Raw genomic sequence first — 26,765 nt, forward strand, 5'->3', positions numbered from 1 at the left:
CTTCAATTATGGAGCCCGTGGATGTCTCCACCTTGGATGAGTCTGGATCCGCTGTGCAGGCACCAGCTTCTGAGGGTGTTTTTTAGGCCTACAGATTTGTATATTAGACCGACGCCATCTTCAAAAGTAAGGCCAAAATATCAATCCATGTCTAAAACACCGACGCCTAGGCCACATGTGCAGGCCCCTATGCCTAAGAAATAAATGATCAAGATGGCTGAAGATTTAATTACTCTGATCAGGTGTAGCCAACCCACCCCCCCTTTTAAGAGGCCTAGGCAAGGAATTGACTATGAATCTTCTGAACAGGATTCTGTTTCTTCTGATTCTTCTAATGATCAGGAATTGTCTATACCTACTTATGAGGACTCTGATGCAGAAGATTCCATTCCTTCTGCTTCTCCCCCTGAGGATTTTTCTTTTGGGGAAACTTTACATTCCTTAAGGGAACATTTCTACTGGGAAAGTTAGGATTTTTCTGAATCTAAAGAGAGACTTAGAGATTTTCTTCTTCTTCCTCAGCATAGGCCTTTGGCTATACCTCCTGTTCTAGACATTGTTTGTGATGTTTTTTCAGAATCTAGTATGGCGTCTGATTCTCTGCCTCTGGCCCCTTGTAAGCCAGACAGATACTACAGAGTTCCTGACTCCCACAAATTCCTTTTCAAAAATCCTGTTGCGGATCCTGAAACCATTTCTCAGGGTCCCAAAGGCATTAAGGCTTCTAGTGCTAAAAATCCTACCCATTCTGATAGACATTCCAGGGCACTGGATAGATGGGGTAAGAAGGTTTACACTTCTGCAACTTTGGCAATCAGGCCTTTAAACTGTCAATTTCATATGCTAAAATATCAACAGCATATCATGGGACTGCTTAAACAGAAAATTATGTTAATTTATGACTGTGTGGAAAATAAAGATTTACAGGATCTATTGCATTCAGCTGAAGAAGTTAGAAAACATACTTTGCAATGTGGTTTTGATTCTTTGGAGGCCTCTTGCATGGTTGCTTTAACTGGATCTGTGCTAAGACAGCATGCTTGGCTCAGAGCAAACTCTGCCTGATCATGTTAAAGCAAAATTGCTTGATGCTCCTTTACAACAGGACCGTCTCTTTGGTAATAAGGCTGAAGAAGTTTTAAAAAAGATGGAAGATAAAGCTAAGTCTATGCAGACTTTGAAAGATTTCTTACAAGTGAAACCTCCCAAAATTTAGTAGGCACTGGCCTACTAAGAACTGGTCCTTTCCAGTTCCTTTGAGAGCCACTCAAGTCAAACCCAGACATTCCAAAGGCTCCAGGTTTCAATCACAAGGGACTTTCAGAACAAAACAATGGGGTGCCTCCTCTTCCAAATCTGGAAACAACAAGACACCTCCCTATGGTAAGCAGTCTCAGTGACTTCCCTTTACACTTACCAAGCACTTACCTTTTAGCCTCCCCTTTGGGGGGAAAACTGGCTCTTCTTGCAAGTAACTGGCAACTTAAAACCCAGGACAAATGTGTTTTAAATATAGTATCCTAGGGATACAGATTTCATTTCAACACATTGCCAATTGCAAACGGATGGCCAGACCTGCCCCCAAATCAGTGGGCAGAGGCCCAGAAACAAGTACCTTCCCTCATGATCATGGGGGCTATTCAGCCAGTACCAGAAAAGGAAAAGGGACAAGGTTTCTGTTCAAGACTTTTCCTGGAACCCAGAAGAAACAAATCATGGCATCCAATTCTGGACTTATCTACTCTAACCTTTCTGGACATTCCAAAATTCAAGATGCTGACTCTTCACCAGTTACTTCCTATGCTAGGCAAAGATGCCTGGTTGGTAACTCTAGATTTAAAAGAGGCTTACCTGCATATCCCAATCAGGGAATCTTGCAGAAGATACCTCGGCTTCAAAGCAGGCTACTTGCATTACTAGTTCTCTGCAGTGCCCTTTGGCTTATCTACCGCACCCAGGGTCTTTACAAAGTGCCTGGCTCCAGTAATTGCATTTTGCAGGCAAAGAAATATTCAGATATACCCATACCTGGACGAGTGTCTAATTCAGGCAGAAAACAGGGACATTCTTCTAAAACATCTGGCGTTTGTAAAAAGGGTTCTAACTTGTCTAGGGTACACTATAAACGAAAAGAAATCACAACTGGTACCCTCTCAAAAAGTTATGTTCCTGGGTGCAAGCTTGAATACAACTGCCCAGATGGCTTTCCTTACGCCAGAAAATCAAATTCATTTGGTGACTTACTTCAGACATGTGGCCACAAAAACCCTGCTATCTGCAAGCAAATTCTGAAAGCCCTGGGGTTCATGGCCTCCTGCATTCTTCTAATTCCATATGCAAGACTGCATATGAGGAAACTTCAGTGGTACTTAAAAAGTGTATGGAGTCAACATTGTCACAGCCTGGAAACAATGATTCCTATCATACCTTGCCTGCAACTAGAGTTCCTATGGTGGGCAGAGGCCTGCCACCAAAACAAGGAACTGTCATTCACTCCACCCCCTGCCGCCCAAACTCGAACTACCGACGCATCAGACTGTGCTTTGGGGGCTCATCTGGCAGGGAAGTCATTCAGGGCAAATGAAGCTCAAATCAAATGCACCTTCATATCAATCACAAATAAATGCAAGCTGTACAGAATGCTCTGACAGCCTTCAAGGACTACCTTCACACAGGACAATTAATGATAAAGACCAACAACATCATGGTTATGTGGTACATAAACAAGCAGGGGGTACACACTCCTACCCCCTTTGCAGACTTGCCATGGCATTGTGGAACACGGCCTTGACCTATCGAGTAGAACTACAAGCTCATTTCCTGCCAGGAAAGCTGAATACTCTGGCAGACGAACTGAGCAGAAATCTCAGTGACTCTCACGAATGGAAACTGGAACCACAGATTTTCAACATGTTGACACGCAAATGGAGGAGCCCAGACATAGATCTTTTTGCCTCACCCCAGAACTATCAGTTGGACAATTCTTGCACAAGGACTCATCACAAAAAAGCCTGGAAAGTGGATGCTCTGTCCTTCCGCTGGAAAAACCTATCAGTCTATGCCTTTCCCCCTCTGCTCTCCAAAGTTCTATTAAAAGTCAAACAGGACAAACCAAAAATGATTCTGATTGCTCCAGACTGGCCTCGTCAACACTGGTACCCACTCCTGTGCAGTGTGTCACACCTTCCACAGTGGCACCTGCCTCAGACACCTTACTTACTGTCTCAGCAGAACAACCAAATTCTGCACTCTCAGCTCCAAACTTTGATTCTTGCAGCATGGCTAATCACCTTACTTCACCCTTAGCATCCCTCAGCAAACCTGTGATGGACATCATTTTGGAGAAGACCTAGTACTAGAAAATCTTATGCTGACAAGTGGAAAAGATTCTGTGCCTGGAATCGATCTCAAGGGATAAGCACAGCAGTGCCCAACATTTCTCAGATTTTGCAATTCTTAACTGAGATGCTTCACAAGGGCCTGTCTTTTTCTTCCATAAAAGTCCATGCCTCAGCCATTTCAGTTCATTACAACACAGAACTTCCCCTCTTCTTTCATCCTCTGCTAAAGCATTATCTCACAGGGGCCAAAAACTTAAGACCACCCAGGAGAGCTTCAACCCCTGCCTGGGACCTCAATTTTGTATTGGAAAAACTCACTCTCCCTCCTTTCGAGCTAGCTGCTACTGCAGACTTAAAATTTATCTCCTGGAAAACAGCATTCCTTTTAGCAGCCACTTCAGCTGGAAAGATTTCCGAATTACAGGCTCTTATGGCAGTGGAGCCTTTATTCATTTTTCATGCGGACAAGGGTATCTGTCAGGACCATTACATTCTTCATGCCTAAGGTGGTATCCAGTGTGGCTCTTAATCCGACCATTCATTTGCCAACTTTCTTTCCCAATCCACAGAACAAGGGGGAGCCGTTTCTGCATTCATTGGATGTACTCAGACAACTTAGATTTTACATAAACAGGACTAAATCTCAAAGAAAATCTGAACTGCTGGTAGCATTTGCTGCAGGGGCAGAGGGAAAGGCTATTTCAAAGCAAACCATTTCCAAATGGGTAAGCCATTGTATTAATTTCTGCTATAAGTATCATGGAAAAACTATCCCCCAGGGGATCAGATCCCATTCCACCAGGGCTGCATCTACTTCAGCAGCCTTTCTCAGAGGTGTTCCCACCAGGGACATTATAAAAGCTGCTACCTGGAGCTCGGTTCATACTTTCACCAAACATTACCATTTACCACTTTTTTTCTAAATCCAGAGCTGGCTTTGCCACTGCTGTCCTGCAGGGCATTATAGCTGGTCCTAATGTTGTATAATTCCCTCCACCCAACCATAGCTTTGGGAATCAACCCAAATGTAATGACTGCAACAGTGAAACATGAAGAACATAGTACAGTTGTGTACACTTACCATAAATGTAGATGTTCGAGTGTATTCACTGTTGCAGTCCTGGTTACCCTCCCTCCAACCCCCTATTTTTCTCTGGCTATACCTCTACTTTCTTTTATTAGGCTTAAAAGCCCTTTTGGTGTATTTGCTTTTGGTTGGATGTATATTTTTTGTGTGTTTAATTTTATTTGCTCCCCATTTGGGAGGCACCTGATATCTGGGGCAAGAAAACTAATGTAATGGCGTCAGCTGCATGTTTTATACCCCTGACGACTTGACATCATGGAAGAAGGAACAGCAACCGATGCAGGACCCAAGACTTTGTTAATCAGGCTGACTGAGGGCAACCTGCCAGCAGATTACCCAAATGTAATGACTGCAACAGTGAATACACTCGAACATCTACATTTATGGTAAGTGTACACAACTGTACTATTTATATTTAATTGTTTCCCATTGGGGGGCACCTGACATCTGGGGCAAGAAAAACTGATGTAATGGCGTCGGCTGCATGCTTTCCGACAGAAGGCTACTGCAAGTAGATAACTCAAATGTGATGACTTAAACAGTGAATACACTCGAACATCTACATTTATGGTAAGTGTACACAACTGTACTTCTGCTCTCTGATCCTCTTGTTGGGGGCAAAAGACAAGGATAGTGGAGTACTTCTCACTCCTTTTCTGATTCTTCTTCTAGAAAAGCTGCTAATCCAGTTTGAGATGGACCAGTGAATTCCCAGTTCCATCAGCATTGGGTTGTGGGGTGTACTTTTTTGTCATTGGGCATCCATCTTCCGGCTTGGGCTGTTGTCTTATCTGCTCCAGTTTAGGAATAGCAGCTTTCTTGTATACTGCCTGTCATTGATGGGCTTGGTTACCATAGCCCACTGAGTCCTGTGCTGCTATTTCTGCAGTTGTCTTCTGATGTATGACTTTGTAGCTGGCCTTCCTTGAAAGGTGCTCCCAAGTATTCAGCTTTCTTGTTGGTTCTATGATGATTCTCCAGCTCTATCGATCTGGGGGGTTTTTAACTGTTGGGTGTGCACCTCAACCATAAGACTTATCAAAGGGTATTACCTTCTCAGCTGGTCTTCAAAGAGAAACATCCTTAATGTGTATGTAATGCCTTTTTGTCCATGTGGGTGGCGGTTTCTTCCAGCTAGCCTTGGTGACTGGATTTCTTTTCACATCCAGCAAATGGGTACTTGTGTATTATTTCATAGCACTTTGGTGGTATAGGGGAAAATCATCTTTGCTGTTTTTTTTGCAGTTTGGTGGCTGCTGGTGGCAAGAGTGTGAACTGCTGAGCACATGAGGAAGAGTTCTGCTATGTAGTTTGTGTGCTGGTGCATGCATCATCATAGGTGCTTATCTGTGGCAGAAATTAGGAACTTTGGGTTAAATGCAAAATGCTGATTAATAGTGTGGATAAACCCAACCATAAGACCCTCCCACAGGGTCCTGTTTGTAAATTAGTAGAGTAAGAACTTTTTTTCGCTGTTGCACTGTTAGCAGTTCATTCCATTGTCATATGATAAGTGGCATTGTGTTCCCATCATGTAAGGATTTGCTTTTTAAAACCCTAATCAAGAGGGAGACTAGGTTATTGCATGCTTTTTTTAGTTGATCATTCTTTAAGCTTACTGATGCATTGGCAGGTACTGTAGTTCACAGGTAAGGTTCCACACAGCTATAGTATTTGTAGAAAAGCTTGAGTCTTTCACTTGTCAGTTGGGAAAAGATATGAAGTGTGCTTCAGAGGTCTCCCCATAGATTTTGCATTGTCCTGTAGTTTTACCTGCTGAAATGGCTTTGTCACTCCTGTATTTGCCCTGGCTGTTGCATGTCCCAGCCCCCAGAGGGTCTGTTCTATTCTCTCTACCTCCTATCCCGCACTAAGGGACCTGCCTGGTCATTAAGGACCCCTTTTTTTTTGTTATCAGCCATCCCAGCGTCTGGCCAAAGAAACCTGCCACCCTAGTACTGCTTCCCAGTTACCAAAGGGAATAAGAAAGTATGTTCTACCCTAGATCTAACTGTTAAGCTGAATTAATTGTTCGTAATTTACCTAGTATTGAATACATTTAAGCTACTGAGCCAGGCAGCCAGCAGCCATACCCCCTCTCTACCCCTGAAGCAACTAATTATTTCCCACCTTTGAATCCACTATCTGAACCATCTCTACCAGCTGTCTTCATTACAGATACCTCTTGCTGTACCTTACTCTCTGCCCATTAGGAGACACCATAATCTAGCCTTGGGTTACTCTCTTACCCCACGTTTCCATATTTCATCACAGTATATTTTCCCTATTTCATCCCTGACCTCTTTCTAGTCTTCTTGCTGTATTACACTGCTCTCACTTTTTCTTTTCCCTCCATCTAACTACATTGTATTCTTATTTTCCACTCTATCCTTTACCTCCTCACAGTTGTATTATCACACTCCACTTACCTGTAACTACTCAGAGTCGATCAGGAAACTGCTGCTCACAGATTGGCTCTGCGGAATCGTTTTTTACCTGCTGTAACTCGCTCCGTTCGCCCTGCTGGCTCACTCCGCTCCCCTACCCTACCCCCAAATCCCACACACCCCCAGTGCTCCTACGTTTATACTTCTGAGGCCACACCCTCTCGATAGCTATCCAGTAGCTTTCAACAACTTGTTGTAAATCACATATCTACAAACCCACTCCCATACTAGGAATACTTTTACCACCCCTGGAATACTACATCACACTAGACTATCTCACTACCAGCCTCTACACTTCTGACTATATTCTTTGGTTTTATCCACCATGCCCTTAACCCACAAACCAATACTTATAAATCTGTTTCTCTTACTTGCAGAGCTATCCATTCTATCTACACTATATATCCTTACATTTTATGAAAACCTACATTATACCAGTTGCCATCATCCCTTAAAACAAACATTATGTTACTTTTAAATCAACTAACCTTCCAACGCCATTCAAACATAACATCTAGCTCAACCTATCTCTCACCTAAATATCATAGGGTAGCCCATATTACTTTCCTTCAATCTAGGAAATCACAATGTATTTTCTGTAAACTACTGGTACTCATCAACAACATCCTCTCCTCCATAGTGACATTCATTCCAACCCAGGACCAAACAGCAACACCCTTATAAAACCCCCTCTTACCTCATCCCTCTACCCCATTCACTCCCAATACAACCCCTAATTCTCTGCTTATAGCACATCTCAACATACGGAGTTTAAATAATAAAGTTAGACAACTACATGCTCTACTAGACATACACTCATTTGATATCCTTTGTTTAACTGAAACCTGGCTCAAACCAGTTATAAAGGACAATGAAATTATCCCACTTGGTTATAGTATCCTAAGAATAGACCGAACAGCCAAAAAGGGTGGTGGGGTAGCAATTCTCTATAAATCTCAGTTATAGGTTACTTCACTAAATGTCCAACCACCTTTAGATAGCAATGTTGAAATCCTTATCTCCAAGCTACAGGTTAATGCCAGCAAATCTATATACATAATATGCTCCTACCTACCTCCAGGCAATAACATCAGCATCCTAGAAAATATCCTCTGCTGGCTTTCTACATCCTTCCCACAAAAAAACATTGTACTTGGTGATTTTAATATAGACTGGAACTCCTGCACCTCACACAAACCCATAGCCCACATAAACCTCTATGTTTTTTCCCAAACAATCACCACCCCCACCAGAATCCATAAACCCAGTAGCAAAGAGAGTATCTTAGACTGGATCTTAGTAAATAGTCATCCCCTCTCTTATTAAGCTGGTACCCTTCCTGACGATATCAGTGACCATTTACTTACTTATATACTCAAACAAAAAACCTTTATTCCCAGCCAAACAACCTTTAAAACTACCCGGAACAAAAAGAATTTTAATCCATTAAGCTTCCAAGCAGAGCTTCAAGCCTGTGACTGGTCACCCTTAAAACAACTCCCACTTGAGGAAGCAGGATCCTACTTTAACTCCAAATTCTTACAAATCTTAGAATTCCATGCCCCTTCTCGCTCTATAAGAACTAGAAATAAAGCAGCTCTATGGCTCACTAAAGAGACTAGGCAACAAATCTTACAAAGAAATAAAATCTGGCCTAATTGGAGAAACACTAAAAACCCAATTGATCATCAAAACTTTAAACAGCTGAGAAATGCCACCAAAAAATCAATACTACTTGATAAAAAAAAATATTTCTTTAAATTCCAACAAAAAGCACCAACAACAACCACAAACCTTCTGGTCAGGCATAAATTGACTATTACACCCTGGCCACTCCAAGACACCAATCCCATCGGGTCTCTCCCTTAACACTCCCAACCAGATTGCTGATGTTTTCAATACCTTTTTCACTGAAACTGTCCAATCTGTAGCAAGCTCCTTACCTCCGGTTAGCTCAACCGCCCCCCCCCCCCATCCTCCCTTGCTAGCATACCTACTAACTTTCAATTTAAAACCAATTCCTACATCCCTCATCTACACCCTACTTCACAAACTGAAACAATGTACTCCCTCAGCTGATCTCCTACCAGCTGAATACCTTCAAACTGCAGCAAAAGTTCTTGACTTTCCAATCTCTATCCTAATTAATAGAACCATTACTGAAGGTTCCATCCCATCTCTCTGGAAAATCTCTCACATCATTCCACTTCACAAGAGTGGTAACTCAACTAAACTCTCTAACTTTCGTCCTATAGCCCTACTTTCTCCTTTAGCCAAAATCATGGAAAATGCATCCATCAATAACTTCTGGATCACCTTCTCCAAAATAACCTACTAGCAGACTGTCAGCATGGTTTTAGACCTTTCCATAGTACTACCACTGCTCTCCTATCCTTCTATGACTGCATTAACAAACATCGTAATAATACCATGCTCTCCTTTGCACTCTTTATTGACTTTTCTGAAGCTTTTGACATGGTTAACCATCAACTACTTCTGAACATACTAAAATCACTTTCACTCAACACACAGACATTAAAATGGTTCAACTCTTACTTACATAAGAGACAGCAAGCTGTCCTTTGGGACAGTAACCTATCCACACATTTCCCTATTACCCTTGGTGTCCCTCAAGGCTCTATCCTGGGACCTTTCCTCTTCTCCATTTTCATCAATGATCTTAGTATAAATCTTCCTCTAGCTACCTGCATACAATATGCAGATGACTCCACACTAATTTGTAATGCCTCTTCTTCATCAGAACTCCAATCCATCACCCAGACAGTATTTAACCTAGTTGAAAACTGGTTCCTACAACGTTGCCTTCTCCTAAATGCCAAAAAAAAAAAAACTATTGCTATTTACTCCAACTCTAAAATCCTCCCCATTAAATTTCTCCATTACATCCAACGATGATACTGTCATAGCTCCTGACCCAACTACCAAACTCTTAGGTGTAATAATTGACCACAACCTTAACTTTGACTCGCATATCAAGTCTACTATCAAATCACTAAACAGAAAACTTGGTTCTCTGTATAGGATAAAACCTTTCCTTACCTCTGAAGCCAGAACTACCATTGCCCATACCCATCTGATTTCTACCCTCTTCTAATGTTTTTATTATCTTAGAGATATACTTTATTAATCAACTGTAATACTTTTATTTCAATCCTTACTTCTTCCCTAACCTACTTTATAATGAATGTCTAATCCTTTACCATGTAAATAGTACTGTATTGTTTTGTTAAACTCTGTAGTCAATTGCTTTAAAGTTAGCCTTTTGATGTAAATCTCCATCAACAATGTATTTCAAATAATTTTTAGTTTTGCTGTATGGTTTTATTAGCTTAATTTTGGAGCTCATCTCACCGGGCCTCTACTGAAAATGGACATGTATCCAGTTGGACTAGCCCGGTCAACAAATGTAAAATAAAATAAATAAATAGACATTTAGGGTGGGCTGTTAAAGTCCAGGTTCCATTTGCATGTCTCCCGAGGCCAATGTTGAGCTTTTTGGAGACATTTGGACAAGTTGTGGGGTATTTCAGAATAAATCCTGAAGCAGTCTTCTGGTATGCTTTGACTTGATCAAGACTGCCCATGGTGGTGCTGTCAGTGTAATCCTTAAGAGAAAGAATAAATGATGTGGCATGGGAACTGGTTAAGATGATCACTTTGCTATTCCTGGCACGCAGGAGGTCCAGCTCTACTAAGGTGGAGCTTCTTCCCTGAATATATTTGATGTATAGTGTGTCACAGGAGTACCAGAAGGTACTTAGACTTGTCATTTGTTTACGTCTGTATTAAGTAGCTGCATAAACAGTTGTATAGCTACAGAAGTATTAATAGAAAACATATTTTGACTGTAGATGATTGTCTCTGTGAAGTGACACCTTGACTCCATATGCAAAAATGGGGAAAAGGGGGTTGTGGATTGATGGCTGTATTAATAGAAAAAGCAAAAGTACAGTGGTATAAGTAAGATTACTATAACAGTGAATGATCAGTGCTGCTAGTAGTGTTAGCTATATGCGCTGTAGTCTGCCAAGGATATAACAGCCAGCCAGCTTCCAAAGCTTCAGGGCACCTACCACACTCCCAAACTGTTGAGTAGCTCGAGCTGAGCTGATTAAAAGATACGTTTGGGTAGAAAGCCCTTCAGAGCTTTCCTGCTATAAGAGAGAGGGAGATTGTGCCCTGAAAGGACAATACTAGGAACAACAAAAAATAAATGTCCCATACCCTGGCATAAAAATCACACCTAAAAAGGGAGGTTGAAAAGAAGGGAGCTTCTACTGCAGCTGTGATCATACAAATGTCTACTGTTATGTAAAGTTAACTTACACAACTGTAATATGTTCATCATATTGACCATTGCAGTAGTCTTAGCTGTATGGGTGGATCACCCTAGCTGACTACATTTGGCAGGTGGAAGGAGAAGAGTCAAGAATCCCCTGGAGATTGGCCTTAGCAAAACCTGATTTGGACTTAAAGAAGGAATCAAGCTTACAGTGCTTTGTAAAAGATGCACAGATGACCAGTTAGCGTCTAGAATACTTCTAGAATACTGGTACTGTGGGTCATGACCCTGCCTGGAATAATTTTGTTGCAAGTATAGCAAAAGGTAATAGTCGTAGACAACCATTTGGAAACGGTCAGTTTTGACACAGCCTGTCTCTTCTTACCTTCACAAGAAATGAATACTTGATCCGAAGAGCTGAAAAATTTAGTTCTGTTTGGATAGTACCTGAGTTGTCTGTTTGCATCCAGTGTATGGAGATTCCTTTCTCCCTCGTTTTAGATTCAGGAATGAAAACTGAGAGATGGATAGTTTGACTTAAAGTAAACTTAGATACCACTTTAAACATAAAAGAAGGATTAGATCTTGAAGCCATGTCCCTATTGAAAATGAGATAGGGTTGACTCACCATAAGAGCTTGTAACTCTGTTACTCTTCTTACAGAGGTCAGACCAAGTTGGTAAAACTGATTTCTATGTTAAGAACCTCAAGTCAGTGGGGTTAGCTGATTCAGATGGAGAAAGTGTTAGCTTCTCTAACACAAAGTTAGGATCCCAAGGAGGGACCACTCTTTTTCTTGGTGGGCTGTCTTACAAAACCCCTTTCAAAAACATTTTGACATAAGACTGCATTGAAAGAGGAAGATCCATTGGCAGACCTACTGAAATGGCTGATAAATGAACCTTGATGGACGAATAAGCAAAGGCATATGATAGTAACTTGCAGAAATATTGTAAAACCAGAGAGCAGTTCACTCTGAATGGGTGCTGTTTGTTACTGGCACCAACTAGAAAACCTCTTCCATTTGCTTATATGATTTTTCTAGCAGCAGGCTTTCTTGCCTCCATTAGTACCTTTCGTACATTGTCAGTAAACAGGTGCCTAAAAGGAATTAAGAGCATATCATTTGGGTTCATCAAATACCCTTGTTCTTTTGTGAGTAGATTTGTTGTGTGAGGAACCTTGTGGTAATTGCCCCAGGCCATTTCCAAAAGAAGGGAAAAACATGGCTGCGTTGGCCAGAAGGGAGTCACCACAGTGATCCTGGGTTATTCCTTCTGAATGTTCAGAAGTACCTTGGATGTTAGTGGAAAGGATGAACAAACATACAGGAACATTTCTGTCTAAGGAAAAGAAAAGAAGTAAAACAGTCTTTCAGGCCTTCTTGTGTGGAGTCCCAGAACAGAATCTTGCCAGTTGATTGTTTAGAGAGGAGGCATAGAGGCCTGCTTGAGGAACTCCCAAAGAGATGGATCAAATCTTGGAAGACAACTGATATAATTTTCATTCGTGAAGGTCTGCTCTGGTCCTGCTCAGCTTGTCTGCCACACAGTTTTGCTCTGACAGAACGTAGGATGCCTGCAAAGTGAGGTTATGCTGTGAAGCTATATCCAAAGCTAACATGGCTAGTCTGCAAAGGAGGGTGCTATCTGTTTTCTCCTTGCTTGTTGATGTACCATATGACTATTGTATTGTCTGCAACCACTTGAAGAGAGCCCAGGGACTAAAGATGGTTCAGAGAGAGTTGAGTGCCTTTGTCAGAGCAAGCATCTCTTTGATATGTATGTGCTTGCATCTATCCTTGGTGTCCCACACCCCCAGCAGTTTTATCCCTCCTGAAACTGCTCCCCAAGCCAAGTCTTTGGTGTCTGTGGTGACTGACTCCTTTGGAGCAGGAAGGAGGAAGTAGGGGAGACCTAGATATAACTGTATCTGTTGTCTCCAAATTATTTCTCTTCTGACAAACACCAGTACTGGGATTTGAAAAGGTAGAGAATGTTGCTGCTGGGCCAAAGAGATTTCAGATCCCACTGTATAATTCTCATATGGAGTCTTGCCAGGGGTGTCCTGAGAGTCATGGATGCAGTCAGACCCAAATCCTGAGGTATTCGCTTGTAGTGACTGAAGTCTGAGTGGAAAACCTTAGAAATGCATCTAGATGTAGATATGTTATTTCCTGTAGAAGAAAAGCTTTGAATTGTGGGTGTGGTATTGACATCCCAGGAACACAGTCATGTTTGAAGAAGTCAGGAAAGACATTTAAATATTCTCTTGGGAGTCCCAGCTTGTATAAGAGATCTCTCACTCGAAGGAGATTCATGACACCCTAAAAAGATAAGCAGGTTGTCAAATGTGGAAAAATGTGGATGTTCTGTAGTCTGCAATGAGCTGTAACTGGTGCTAAACACTTTGTGAACACACACATATGTACATAATCTCAAAGGTAGCTCCCAGATCTGTTCAGAACTGGTGGTCAAAGACACCACATAATACAAGTGCCGTAGATATAGCAAACTTGCTGGCTGATAGATTCAGTGAAAATGTCGCCCTTCTGTCCCCCCATCAATAAATCAAGACATTCCCAGTACCTGCCCCCTTCCGCTTATATCTAGGGAACAGGTCATCACTGCTCTCTCAAAGGCAAAAAATACATCCTCAGTGGGACCCAATAATATCTCAGGCTGCATCCTACATGAACTCAGACAGGAACTTGCAGCACCTTTAGGCTCCCAATTCAGCCAGAGCTTTGGTACCGGCTTTGTACCAGCTGAGTGGATGACAGTCACTGTCCACCCTTTACACAAAGGTGAAGCATCCACTGATCCGGGAAATTAGAGACCCATCAGCCTAACTAGCCTGATCTCCAAAGCCATGGAACGGATTATCATGGACCTCATTAACAAGGACATTGGCAACCTTCAAACACTCAATCCCACACTGTTTGGCATTGTTAAGGGGGAGGTCATGTCTGTTAAATTTTGGTTGACTTTTTTGAGACAGTCACCAAAGCCGTGAACGAGGGGAAGACGGGGCACACCTGCCTACCTTGACCTGGCCAATGCCTTTGACACTATTCTCCACTAGAGCATAATAGATAAACTTTCTCAACTAGGCATCAATCCGTATATTACCATATGGGTAGCTAACTGGCTCACTTATAGAGGACCCACCTAGTCAAAATAGTAGACGCCACCTTAAGCAGTAGACCCATATCGAGTGCCGTACCCCAGGGTTCGGTCTTGGGGCCTGTGTTATTTGGGATATACTTTTCTGAGGTGCAGGCCAAAACCAGAGGGCTACGGCTTACCAAGTTTTGCAGATAACTGCAAGCTGGGCACTGTCATCAATTCCCCTAGTGAAGTGGACATCCCTCAAGAGGATCTCACCCAAAGAAATGGCTGGTGCCAGAAACATGGTCTCAAGCTAAATAGAAAAAAATGCATCATCATCCCTTTGAGGGGAGTGATGTCCCCACAAATATTATCACATTCATAACATCCTAAGCATGCAATCAGTCATGAGGGATTTGGGCACCCAGACTGATAGCAACCTGACTTTTGACCACTGTGTTACTTCCACTGTACGGAAACTTTTCTACATGGCCCCCCCTCATAAGTAAGGGTATCTCATCCAGGGACAAGGAGGTCTTAACATCCCTGTATTCTACCCTTATAAGGCCCATTATTGAGTACAACACCCCATTTGGCATGTAACTCGCAAAGCACATGCAGCAGCTGAAGAGACTACAGAGGTTCCTCACCAGGAGAATCCAGGGCCTCAAAAATCTACCATACACAAATTGGCTAAAAGCCCAGTCCCTCTACTCAGTTTCATACAGACTCCTCAGAGGTGACCTCTGTCTGGCATACAAGGCAATCTCTTACCCCACCTTGATGGGACTGCTGCATATCTGTAAGTCAAGCTGCACTCGAGTAATCCACAAGCGTGGCCTCATCCTGGTCTATGACATCAGTATGACTTGTTGGAGGGACAGATTTGTGTCCCAGAGACTCCCCCATCTGTGGAATAGATTCCCTCTCCATGTCAAGCAGAGTACCTCTTTACCCCTTTTTAAGTGCAACCTGGATAACCGGATGGGAAATAGAAAATACATCCTTGGGATTCCACCCATGTCCCTGCTGGACAGAGGCATCAGATGCTGATTTGTCTAAGTGTGGGCTAAACTCTTGGCTAGGCTTATAGGGGCCTTACGGCCAATAGTCTAGTAACTTCCTATGATCCTATGAAAAGTCCAAAGGTTAAGGTAGAGAACTGATAATGTGATCCTGACACGCATTCTTAGGTAACGTCTGAATTCTAGTTGAGTAGGCATGTGATGATAAGCATTTTTAAGTCTAGTGTTACCAGGAAACTTGAGAGGAAGAAAAGGTAATAGACAGTGAAGTAGCATTTTGAATATGGGCACTAGCACAAATGGGTTTAAGAAAGAAAGATTTAGATGTGGTATCCAGGCATTTTCCTTCTTTGGCACTAGGAACATTCTTGAATTAAAAACTCTCCCCCCACATGGGAAAGAGGAACTGGTTCTCTTTGGGGGATAGCATGTGATGAAGAATGGGTGGAAACAGCAGAGTCTGACCTGGAGAATGAGGAATGACCCGCTGGAAAGGAAGAATTTCCTCCTATTGCCATCTGTAACCTTGATGAATGATTTTTATAATCAGTTTTTCTGAAACTGTCTGTTGCCAAAGAGAAAAATGGAGATTTCAGATTTTCTGGAAGAAAAAAAGGAGGTCAGGTTGGGAGGTGGTCACAAAGTCTCTTGAGTAGTCATTCAGACTCGCTGGACTGTCCTTGGTTCTGGTAGTTTCAAGACTTCTTTTTTGAAACCCCTTTGCCATTTCTTAAACATCTGTTTACGTGTATTTTCTTAAGACTGTTTGTTCTGCTTTTTTGCCAGTATTTGTTTGAGATAGAAAATCCCTTGGATAATTTATGGCAGCCCCACAAAAGTAAAGCAAACACAATTTCTCCACAGAAAAAAATATTTTCAGTTACTTTACACCACTTTTAAAATGACAGGAAAATGAGTGCTCTGTTTTAAAAGTATGTTAGTCTTTTGACAGTCCATTAAAATGCTACAGTAAAATAACTTTTCTGAAGGTGAAAGTGGTAAAACAGCAGCACAAATAAGAAAATGGAAGTTTTTTCCCCCAAAGGGAACTTGTCTGCCCAGCAAAGAAACAGCATAGGCTGTCAAGCCTTCAAAGTACACTTTGGTCGCAGTAAAGCACTGAAGGGCTTTGTGCCCAAACTTGTCTTTTAGTTAGCCGAACCGAGCTGCCTGATGGTTTGGGTGTATGGAGGATGGCTTGAAAATTTGTAGTCTGGCTGGCTGCTGTAAATATCCTTGGCATGATGTAGCCCATATAACTAAGGCTACTACAGCAGTGATCAGTATAATGAAACATCCTGAAGTACATCTGATGCCTACTCAGTTGCCTGCTACAATGACCTTGGCATAGGGCGGTATGGCATCTGAGATTCGCATATCTGAAATGACTAATGTTACCAGTACTGGTAAGAAGGGGAAACCCCTTATAATTATCTCCAAAGGACTCCATGGATCTTGTGAAAGCAACCTTTGGAGACTGGAGAGTGAGGAACACATGGACACTTTCCCAATGGAGGGAACACATCAATATATATATATATATATATATATATATATATATATATATATATATATATAATTGATGTTTGCCCTCCAAACATTCAAGGTTCAAATCCGCCCAGGAGTGCTGATATGGTACACAGACAACACCACTGACCTGTGATACATCAACAAGTGTGGGGGGGGGGGGCAAAGTCCTACCTCCTCTGCAGATTGGCTCTGCAGGCATGGGAGATTGCCTGACAGAGGGAAGTAACCCTTCTAGCCATCTACATATCTTCTACCGAAAATGTGATGGCAGATGCTTGGTCCATGACTCAATCCCTCAAGTGAATGTTAAACAGGGATGTGTTCCTGGACCTGGTCCATCGAAGGGGTATACCTTGGGTAGACCTGTTTGCCTACCCCATGAAGAGACAACTCGCAACTTACCGCACCAGGATGCTTCCTCCGGGGCATTGGAAGGTCAATGCTCTTTTCTTTCCATGGAAGGGGATGTTCGCTTATGCATTCCCCCCTTCCCTCACATACAAAAAATTCTGCTAAAGATTCAGAGAGAACAACCTCAAGTCTTGTTGGTGTCCCCCTTTTGGCCAAGGCACCACTGGTTCCCCCTTCTACATCATCTAGCCAAGGGCAGACACCACAAGTTACCTCTCAGGATGGACTTTCTCACACAAGAGAATGGAACTCTGGTACACCCCCAAATGTCCACCCTGAACCTTACACTGTGGGTGATGGGGCATTTTTTTCCTTTTAGACACCTTTATACCGAGGACGTGTTTCAGGTTCTGCAGGAGGAAAGAAAACACACTACCAGAAAATCCTATCTTTCTAAGTGGAAAAGGTTTTCTCATTAAAACAAGAATTTCAACCACTGACTGACTGTAGAGCCTCCAGTGGTTCTGTCTTACCTGTCTGAACTGATGAACACTGGCTTGTCGTATTCTTCCGTTAAGGCACGCCTTTCTGCCATCTCAGCATGTTTACCTCTCTCCCTCTTTTGGCTCCCAGACTGGAAGTCAAGCTATTTTTAAAAGGGATACTACACATTAGACCTCCAAGGAAGCCTATTCCCCCTCCTTGGGATCTTAATTTTGTATTGGAAAAGCTAACCTTACCACCTTTTTAGCCAGCTAAAGACTGCACTCTCCAACACTGCACATGGACAACTATTCTCTTGGTGGCCAAAATTTCAGGCAGAAGGGTCCCTGAGTTGCAACCCTCATGGCCTTTCCTTCTTTCACAGTTTTCCACAAGGACAGGGTTTGGCTATGTACTAACCCATCCTTCATCCCCATCAGGCTATCAATCTTCCTACCTTCTTCTCTTCACCACAGTCCTCCAGCGAAAGGATCCTTCACTCCTTGGAATGTACATAGACAACTGTGATACTATTTGGCCAAAACCAAATCCATTCGCAAATCAGAGAGGCTTTTTGTCTCCTATCACCCAAGAGCCCTGGGTCATCTGATTTCCAAGCAAACCATTTCCTCATGTATCTCTAAAGCTATTTTCTTTTGCTACACAGCCCATGGCAAAAGGCTCCCCTTCCCAGTAAAGGCACACTCCACTAAGACTGTGTCCTCCTCTGGGGCCTTCTTTAAGGGATTGGATACAGCTGCAATTTTAAAAGCAGCTACATGATCATCTGTCCACACGTTCACCAAACACTACAAGTTAGATATTTCCAGGTCCAGAGCAGGATTAGCTAGGGCCATTATTCCTGGCTTTGTTGAAAATGTCTCTGTTCCCTCTCCCAATCCTTAATAGCAGGAGCTTTTGCGCTCTCCGTCATGTTATAGATACAGCAACATATGAATAGAAGGACATAGTATAGTTGTATAAAATCTTACCATAACTTTAGATGTCTTTCTCCTGTATATGCTGCTGTATAGTTTCCCACTCTGCCTTCCCCCTGACACTTGCCTGACTCTAGAGTACCCACTCCATAGTCGTTGGTTCCCGGCGGCATGCAGTTCTGAGGTAGGTGTGTGCTGACATCCACTTTATATCCAATGTCCGTTTATGGCTGAAGTTTGCTGAGTAATGTGGGCCGTTGCCATAGCATTTATCTTTTGTAGAATGAAAGGACGTACGTGTTATCCAGAGGCGGACTCCCTCAAGTTATGGATACAAGAGTAAACGTCTAAAGTTATGGTAAGATTTTACACAACTATACTCTGTCAGCTTCATGAAATCTTCTCCAGAGACCTAGTCGTCTTGGCTGCAGATTGGACACCAAACTCATGAAGGCTTTCCTGCCTCTGGACAAGGTACAGAGCCTCTCCACTTATTTCCAGTGTCTTCTACCTCTTCAAACGTGCATTGCAAGAGAATTTCTTAGTGCCCTAGGGTTCATGGCTGCAACTATTCCTATGGTTTCCTTCACCAGTCTCCATTTGAGAAAGATTCAATAGTACCTGAAATCCATTTGGTCTCAGCACTTCCATTAACTGAACACACGGAGCCATCTTCTCCTTTGCTTAAAGAACAAAATCCAATGGTGAATGTCACAGGTAAACCTCAACCGAGACCCACCCTTTAAATTGGAGATAAACAAGAATTGCACAATGATGCTTCAGGTGTTGTATGGATGGGCTGTCTGGTTTCTGGTTCATTGGCTACCCATTCTGAGGTCAGAGCACATCAACCTGAAGGCGATGCAGGCACTAATGCAAGTCCTTTCTATCGTCTCACACTGCAGTGCCCCAGGACTTCTCAGGATGTTTACAGACAAAACCACAGTTATGTGGTAGATAAACAAGCAGGGGTAACCAGGTCTTTAAAAGCTTTGAAATATAGCCTTTATGGTGTGGGATCTGGTCACAAAAGCAGACCTGTCCCTTCAGGCTGTTTACATTTCCTCAGGACAATATTCTGGTAGATTTTCTAAGCAGATCAAAGGAAGACCCCCACACACACACACACACACACACACACACACACACACACACACACAAAAATGGATGCTGAACAGGAAGGTCTTCATGGACTTAGTTTACAGATGGGGCATTCCACAGTTAAACTTGTTTGCCTCCATCCACAATGAACAACTTTCTCTCTTGTGTTACCGGACTCCTTGTCCTGAAGCATGGAAAATGGATGTCATGCCTTTTTTATTGGAGAAGGTTGTTTTATGCTTCTCCTCTACTTCCTGTTCTTTCAGAGGTCTTACCATCCAGAAACGCACCAAAGATTCTACTGGTGACTCCCTTTTTGACAAGGCAGCATTAGCTCCCTCTTCTCTACCACCTAGCCAGTGTTGATCATCATCACAAGCTTCCTCACAAAGTGGACTTGCTCACACAACAGAAAGGCTCCCTTCTTCACACCACCCTGTCATCTCTTAACCTAACATTATGGATGATAGTATTCTAATCCATTTCAGACAACAATTTTCTGAAGTTGTGCTTAACATTCTCCAGGAGACATGGAAACCTGCTGTCAGGAAATCTTACATAGCTAAATATAAAAGATTTTCTATTTGGTATCATGCTTAGAAACAGGACCGTATACAGCTGGGTCTGCCTTTGTTCGGTCTTTCATTTGTGAGCGCTTAAGAGCTGACCTTAGCATATTTTTCTGTCAAAGCACACCTTTCAGCCTGCTTACCTCTCATCCTCCTTATGTCCAGAGTACAGATGAAATAGTTTGTAGAGGATGTCCTTAACCTAAAACCTCCTAGAAAAGCTGTTCCACTTCCCTGGGATCTCAGCTTTGTTATGGAAATACTTACACTTCTACCGTTTGGTCCTTCCTCTGCTTCTCTCAAATTATCTGATTGGAAACCATACTACTAGTTGTTTTTACCTCAGCTAGACTGGTCTCTGAGCTATAAGCCCTGCTGTGTTCTCCCTACCCTTCCTTATCTTCCATAAAGACAGTGTGCCTTTGAGAGTCAATTTATCTTTTATGCTGGAAGTGCTTAATTAGTATCCCTCAACCAGACTATCAGTCTCCCTATCCTCAAAGTAGGGGAAAGAAAATCTTGTACTCACTGGATGCCTGTAGACAGATCAGATTCTGCCCAGATAATACTAAATCTATTCACAAGACTGGTCAGTTTGTTTCCTTCCAAGAATTCAAGCTTAGTAGTGCTGTTTCTATGCAAACTGTTACTAACTGGATTTTTAAATCTGTCTCCTTTTGTTACACTCACCATGTCAAGTCTTATACCTTGACTAGCGAAGGCATATTTTAACAGAGTAATGTCATCTTCAGAAGCTTTTAAGGGGGAGGGTAGACTCAGGGGCTATCCTAGAAGCAACCACTTGGTGCTTGGTACATAGCTTTACTAAGCATTACAGAATGGATGCTTTCTCCAATCCAGAGCTGCCTTTCCCAGGTTAGTCCTCTCTAGACTACTTGACAACTTTGTTGCATCTCATCTCATCCTGCCACCCGTTGTACCACTTGAGCTTTGTGAGTCATGCAACAGTTTGGAATATTACAACAGTGATCGAAGGAAGGACATAGTGCAGTTGTGTAGGAAATTATCATAACAATAGATGTTCTACTGATAATTGTTGCATTATTCCTTCACACCCTGCCATTCCTTTTTGTCTAAACTTGTTTTCCTTTTCCTGGGACCAGTGGGAACCATTTTCTGCCTCCCCCTTAGCTGACCTATTTTTTTTCACTTCCTCCGGTGTCTGTAGGCATCTTGGCTTGGAGACAGTGTGAGGTTTTATGCTCATACTTTACGTACATTTACACGTATGGGCTTAGGTTATACATCAGACGTGGCTGTATGGAAGGTTAAGGCTTTGGTATTTAGACCAGACACCCATGTTTATCTGGTGAGATAACACAATAGGTTGAAATACTACAACTGTGATCAGTAGAGCATTTGCTGTTATGGTAAGTTCTTACACAATTGTACTTTGTCTCACCCTTTGCATCAGTGTTTAGAATGCCATTGTATTTTCTCATTTGAGGTTTATCTCATTCGTGAAGCATTTCCTGTTTGCTTTGTTTTACTCACAAAGTTAGTCTTCAAAAAGTTTTTAAAATGGCTTTTGAAAAACAATTATGTCTTTAATTGACCATTGTTTTCAGAAATTGTCTGCCTAAAAACAGACAGACATGAACTGGTGTGTTTGAGTGGGTTTTGGCCATAATGATGGGGTGTACAGATTATTTTGGGATATGGGAAAAAGAAAAACTACCTGCTATATGAAAGACACAAGCATGCAGTGATTTTTAGAAGGTAAGAAATGCCGTAAAATCTAGCAAGCCCTGCATTTTGCCATCTCATCTGGTTGAAAGCATTACCATTCTCCAGAGTTACCAGACTGATGTAAGTTGTCTTCTGTGCTGAAGAATTTATCACACTGAGAGATCATGCTTTTGTTTTCTTTTATTGAATGCATCTAAAGCTTTCTAGTCTAGTCCTAATCCTCCTTTCCACCCATTTTGGGAGAAGCTAAACCCCCAACTAGAGGAGATACAACTGTGTTCCAGGTGCATAGGAGTCCTCCAAAGTGATCCCATTTCTAAAAATTTCCTTCACCACCAACCTTATAGTTAGGACATCATAGGGCAGATTCTAGTGTGTAGTATTCAGACCATCGCTGATGTCTACCCTGCTTTAGACACTGAGGTTGGTGCATTATTCAGTTGTTTCTATTCTGATATTGAGGGTTCCATGTTTGACTTTCAGGAGTGGAGACTGACTTGGATCTCAGTGCGTTTTCTCAGACTATAGTTACAACTGTCTTAGACACTAGATTGAAGCATAAAGCACAATTGTTGAACTGCTGTAGGAGCTTAAATACACAAAAGTGGGGACCATGGTGGTAGTCCCTACCTTCACTATACAGTGAATGTCATAAGATGTAGATACAGGTAGAAGCCACATTCTCAGGGTTCCATCATCATCATCTCACTTTTCTGTGTGTTCTCCACTTACTGATTCTCCTAATTTATCACTTAACCACAGAAGAATGATTATGCTTGTTTTATTTCCATGATGAACTTCATTAGCTGTGGTCAAGGGTATTAGAAACCTTGCCTTCCAGGACCACTATCTGAAGTACTGCTGCATGTACTGCCAACTTTGAAGAAGGCTTTGAAACAGACTTGGAAGGTTCCAGAGATGGTCTCATCACTGCTTCACCAGTCCAGTGAGAAAGGCTTGTTCTCAGGGGTTTTACTTTATAATGAAACAACCCTCATTCACTTTGGCAGTCCATTGGGTGACTATTTTGCAGGCCAAAATGATTAAGCCCCTTTTGATCTGCACCTAGGGGTTAGGAGAGTAGCCTAATGGTTAAGGTGTTTGCCTTACAAACACAAGGTGCAGGGTTTGAGTCTGTCAAGGGATAATTGGCTAGGCTTAAAATGGCTCGTAAGGGCAATTAGCCTAGTACTAATCTATGAACCTATTAATGAACCCAGCTGTGGCTTTTCAGATGCTAGAGTAATGGTGTTGGTGAACAGAATATCTAACCTTAAGATTAGAATCTTGATTTCCATAGTTTGTGGCAAAGTACTCTTTCCATTCACCTGATGAGATGTCTTCAACTGTAGATATCCTGAAGGGTGAAAAGACATGGTCATGAATGCAGTGGATGGTGGTACAACTGGCTTGGACCTTCATTTAGAAGTCTACCATAATGCTAGATTTTTGAGGACATTTCAGTCAGCAGGTGAACATGCCTGCACCTGTGTCCTTCCATCTGGAGACTTCTTAGATACTGCTACTCTTACCTCCTTAACAAACATTGATTTTGAGTGAATGAAGTGAGTGAGGGTAGCTGAGTTCTCTCAGACATGTTTTAGTGTAGATGTTAGGGAATGGATTTATTATTTTATTAGATAAGTTTCCACTCATGGCAGGAGGTTCAGAAAATTAAATACGGGATTTAGATGCATTTGAAGATCTTAATGTTGCTGTAGGTTCATAAGTAGCAGCCTTTTTAATGGTTAAATAACTTCAAATAAAATTAAAAATGTGCATGGATTAGTAGCCTATAAATAGTTAATGGCATTTGAAGATTTCCAGCAGACTGATTAACATCCATAAAATTTTGTAGATTTCCACTGGTTGTTGGAAGCCACCCAGCACAAACTTTTTTTACTTGCCGTATTTGAAATACCTATTACCTTTTTTATATTTGTATCATGTTCAAGTGCTGATCACTGCCTTTCTTTTAATTCTTAGATCCTGCATGGTGGAGGAATCTGGAACACTTGAGTCCCAGCTAGAAGCTACAAAGGTAAAATGATCCTTGGCTTGCATTTTGTTTTATCAAACTAGCTGTAGCATCCTGGGTGTCAAACCTTTTGCAGGCTTACAATTTAAATATTTCATAAATGATTCAGATTGATGTTTCAAATTGTTTGTCAGGGAAAGATTGGTTGCAAAGGAACCTAGTGTTCATTCAAGAGCTTGCAGATCCTTTTCTGTAGTAAGGTGCTCACTGGATGCCCTTCTGTTGAGATATTTGTCCTTAGATGAATACCTAGAGAAAATAAGGTGCTATCTGCTTTGCTCTTTCTTCTTTTTAAGGTTGATAAAGGGAAAAGACTAAACAAAGTCATTCCCTGCCTTGGCAGCAAAATGTAGCAGGTAGGCCATCCTGTTGACTGAGAAATTCTACAAGCCCTTTTGCAAATAATGTATCACCTTTGAAGTTTTTCTTGGTCAGCTGAATGGTGCTTTCTGAGTAAGTATCAAGCTGTGCCTCATGAAGCAAGGTTCAATAGGTGGGCTTCTGCTTAGTTCAGTATTTCATCAAGGAATTATTTTCCAGAACCCGCCCTAACCTTGGAAACTTCTAAAGCTCATTACAGAGGTGGGTCATGTACTGTGTTACAGCCAAGAAGGTTGTCTTGATTCCCAACAACCCCTGAAGCAGCCTGTTGAAAGCCTTTGCTTCTGATAGGGTTGAACCCGACAAACTTCCTGGCAAAGAAATTGTGTACTGATTCAGCTCATTCTCTGGTAACAGGTCCTTATTTCCCCAGGAATCATATATCTCTAACCTAGAGGACCCTGTTTTGTCTGACGTCAGTGTGCCAGGGGTATACAAGATGCATCTGACGCCATTTTCTCCAGTCTTTCTTGCTGCGCTGTGCCCAAAGCAAAAGCAATTCGCAAGTGTTGGTCGGCCGACTCCTGAGATTTTCGAAGTCGAAATTCAGATCCGAAGTCTTCAATAAAGCTAAGTACCCCATTGGGGAAACTTTTTTCTTGCCTCAGACCGATGTCAGAAAAAGTTAATAATTGTATTTCTTGCGGGAAGCAAATACCTCATAAGGACTTCCACTCTTACTGTATTCCATGCCTAGGCCCTGATCACGATGTCACTAGTTCTCGGTTTTGTGCCAGATTTAACAAACGCACTATAAAATAACGTTTTGATTTTGCTTTGCACTACTTTGGCCAAAGGTTCAATTATACAATGCCGTTGGAACAACAGACGACCGCAATTCATAAAAAAACACAAGGACAAGGATAAAGGCAGGCATCCGAGGTCCAAAACCGACGACGGAACCTCTTCTAGGCCAGTCGCCGGTTTGCTGGTTCTCAGTGAGGTGCTTTTGCAGCCCCTGACACCCGCTACCGCAGAGCCACTGGCCGCCTCCGACTCCCACGTGGAGACAATTAGGCCTCTGGAAACTCAAGGTATTGGGCCTACGGAAACTAATCCCTCAGATGGGTCTGGAGCTGCTGAGCAGGCATCGGCTTCTGAGGGCGTTTTCAGACCTTCACAACTTACCATTAAAGCACCAGCTAAGACAAAGACACCATTAAAGACAAAGAAGCAAGTACAGCATTCTCCTGGACAGTCCTCCATGCCTAAGAAACAAATGCTCAAAATGGCCAAAGACTTCATTACTCTAATCGGGTTCCCATCCCCCTCCTGAGAAAAGGCCTAGGCAGGATACAGACTATGATTCCTCTGATCAGGTTTCCATTTCCTCTGATTCCTCTTCAGACCAGGGATACTCTCTACCCCCTATGAGGACTCTGATGCTGAAGAATCTATCCCTTCAGCCTCTCCTCCTGAGGATTACTCTTTTGGGGAAACTTTACATACCATGAGGGAGCATTTCCATTGGGAAAGTCAGGATTATTCAGAATCCAAGAAAAGGCTTAGGGGCTTCCTTTTATTGTCTCAGCACAGGCCCCTTGCTATCCCGCCTGTGTTAGATATTGTGGATGATGTGTTCCCTGAATCCAGCTTATCTCCTGATTCTTTGTCCCCTGCACCAGCCAAACCAGATAGGTACTATAGAGTCCCTGAGTCTCACAAGTTTCTTTATAAAAAACCCTTCTGCTGACCTAGAAACCATTTCCCAGGGTCCCAAAGGGGTTAAGGCTTCCATTGCAAAAACCCAGTCCCCTCTGACAGAGGTTCTAGAGCATTGGATAGATGGGGGAAGAAAGTTTACACTTCTGCAACTTTAGCAGTAAGGGCTTTAAATTGCCAGTTTCACATGCTTAAGTACCAACAATATTTAATGGCTCAGTTAAAACAGAAAATGCATACAAGCTCAGAAGTTCCTGACTATAAAGAAATGCAGGATTTATTGCATGCAGTTGAACAGGTGGGAAAACATACTCTGCAATGTGGTTTTGATTCTTTAGAGGCCTCTTGTAGAGCCGCAGTTACAGGTTCTGTGATTCAAAGACATGCTTGGTTAAAAGAACAGAGTTTACCTGATCATGTTAAGGCAAAATTATTGGATGCTCCTTTACAGCATGATACATTGTTTGGTGTTAAGGCAGAAGAGGTGTTAAAAAAAATGGAGGATAAAGCTAAATCTATGCAAACAGTCATAGATTTCTTACAGGTACAGCCACCTCGATTTAGCAGAAATTGGCCTACAAAGAATTGGTCCTTTCCAGTGACAGACAGACCACAGAGAGGCAGATACAGATGCCCAAGAGGCAGATCTCAATCCCATGGCTCTAACAGACAACAACAGTGGGGTACCT

General features: G+C 42.3%; 1 protein-coding gene across 1 annotated transcript in view; it reads left to right on the forward strand.

Moving 5' to 3' along the window:
* Nucleotides 1-26,765, forward strand: part of SPTAN1 (spectrin alpha, non-erythrocytic 1) — a gene marked incomplete in the record, with an annotated part of 2,849,969 nt that overhangs the window by 2,363,886 nt on the left and 459,318 nt on the right. The window contains 1 exon segment of the mRNA XM_044058813.1: nt 23,982-24,036. Within this exon segment, the coding sequence (XP_043914748.1) occupies nt 23,982-24,036 (55 nt within the window).

This window comes from Protopterus annectens, chromosome 16.part0 (assembly GCF_019279795.1).
Source record: "Protopterus annectens isolate FY-2018-M chromosome 16.part0, PAN1.0, whole genome shotgun sequence".
Classification (NCBI taxonomy): domain Eukaryota; kingdom Metazoa; phylum Chordata; order Ceratodontiformes; family Protopteridae; genus Protopterus; species Protopterus annectens.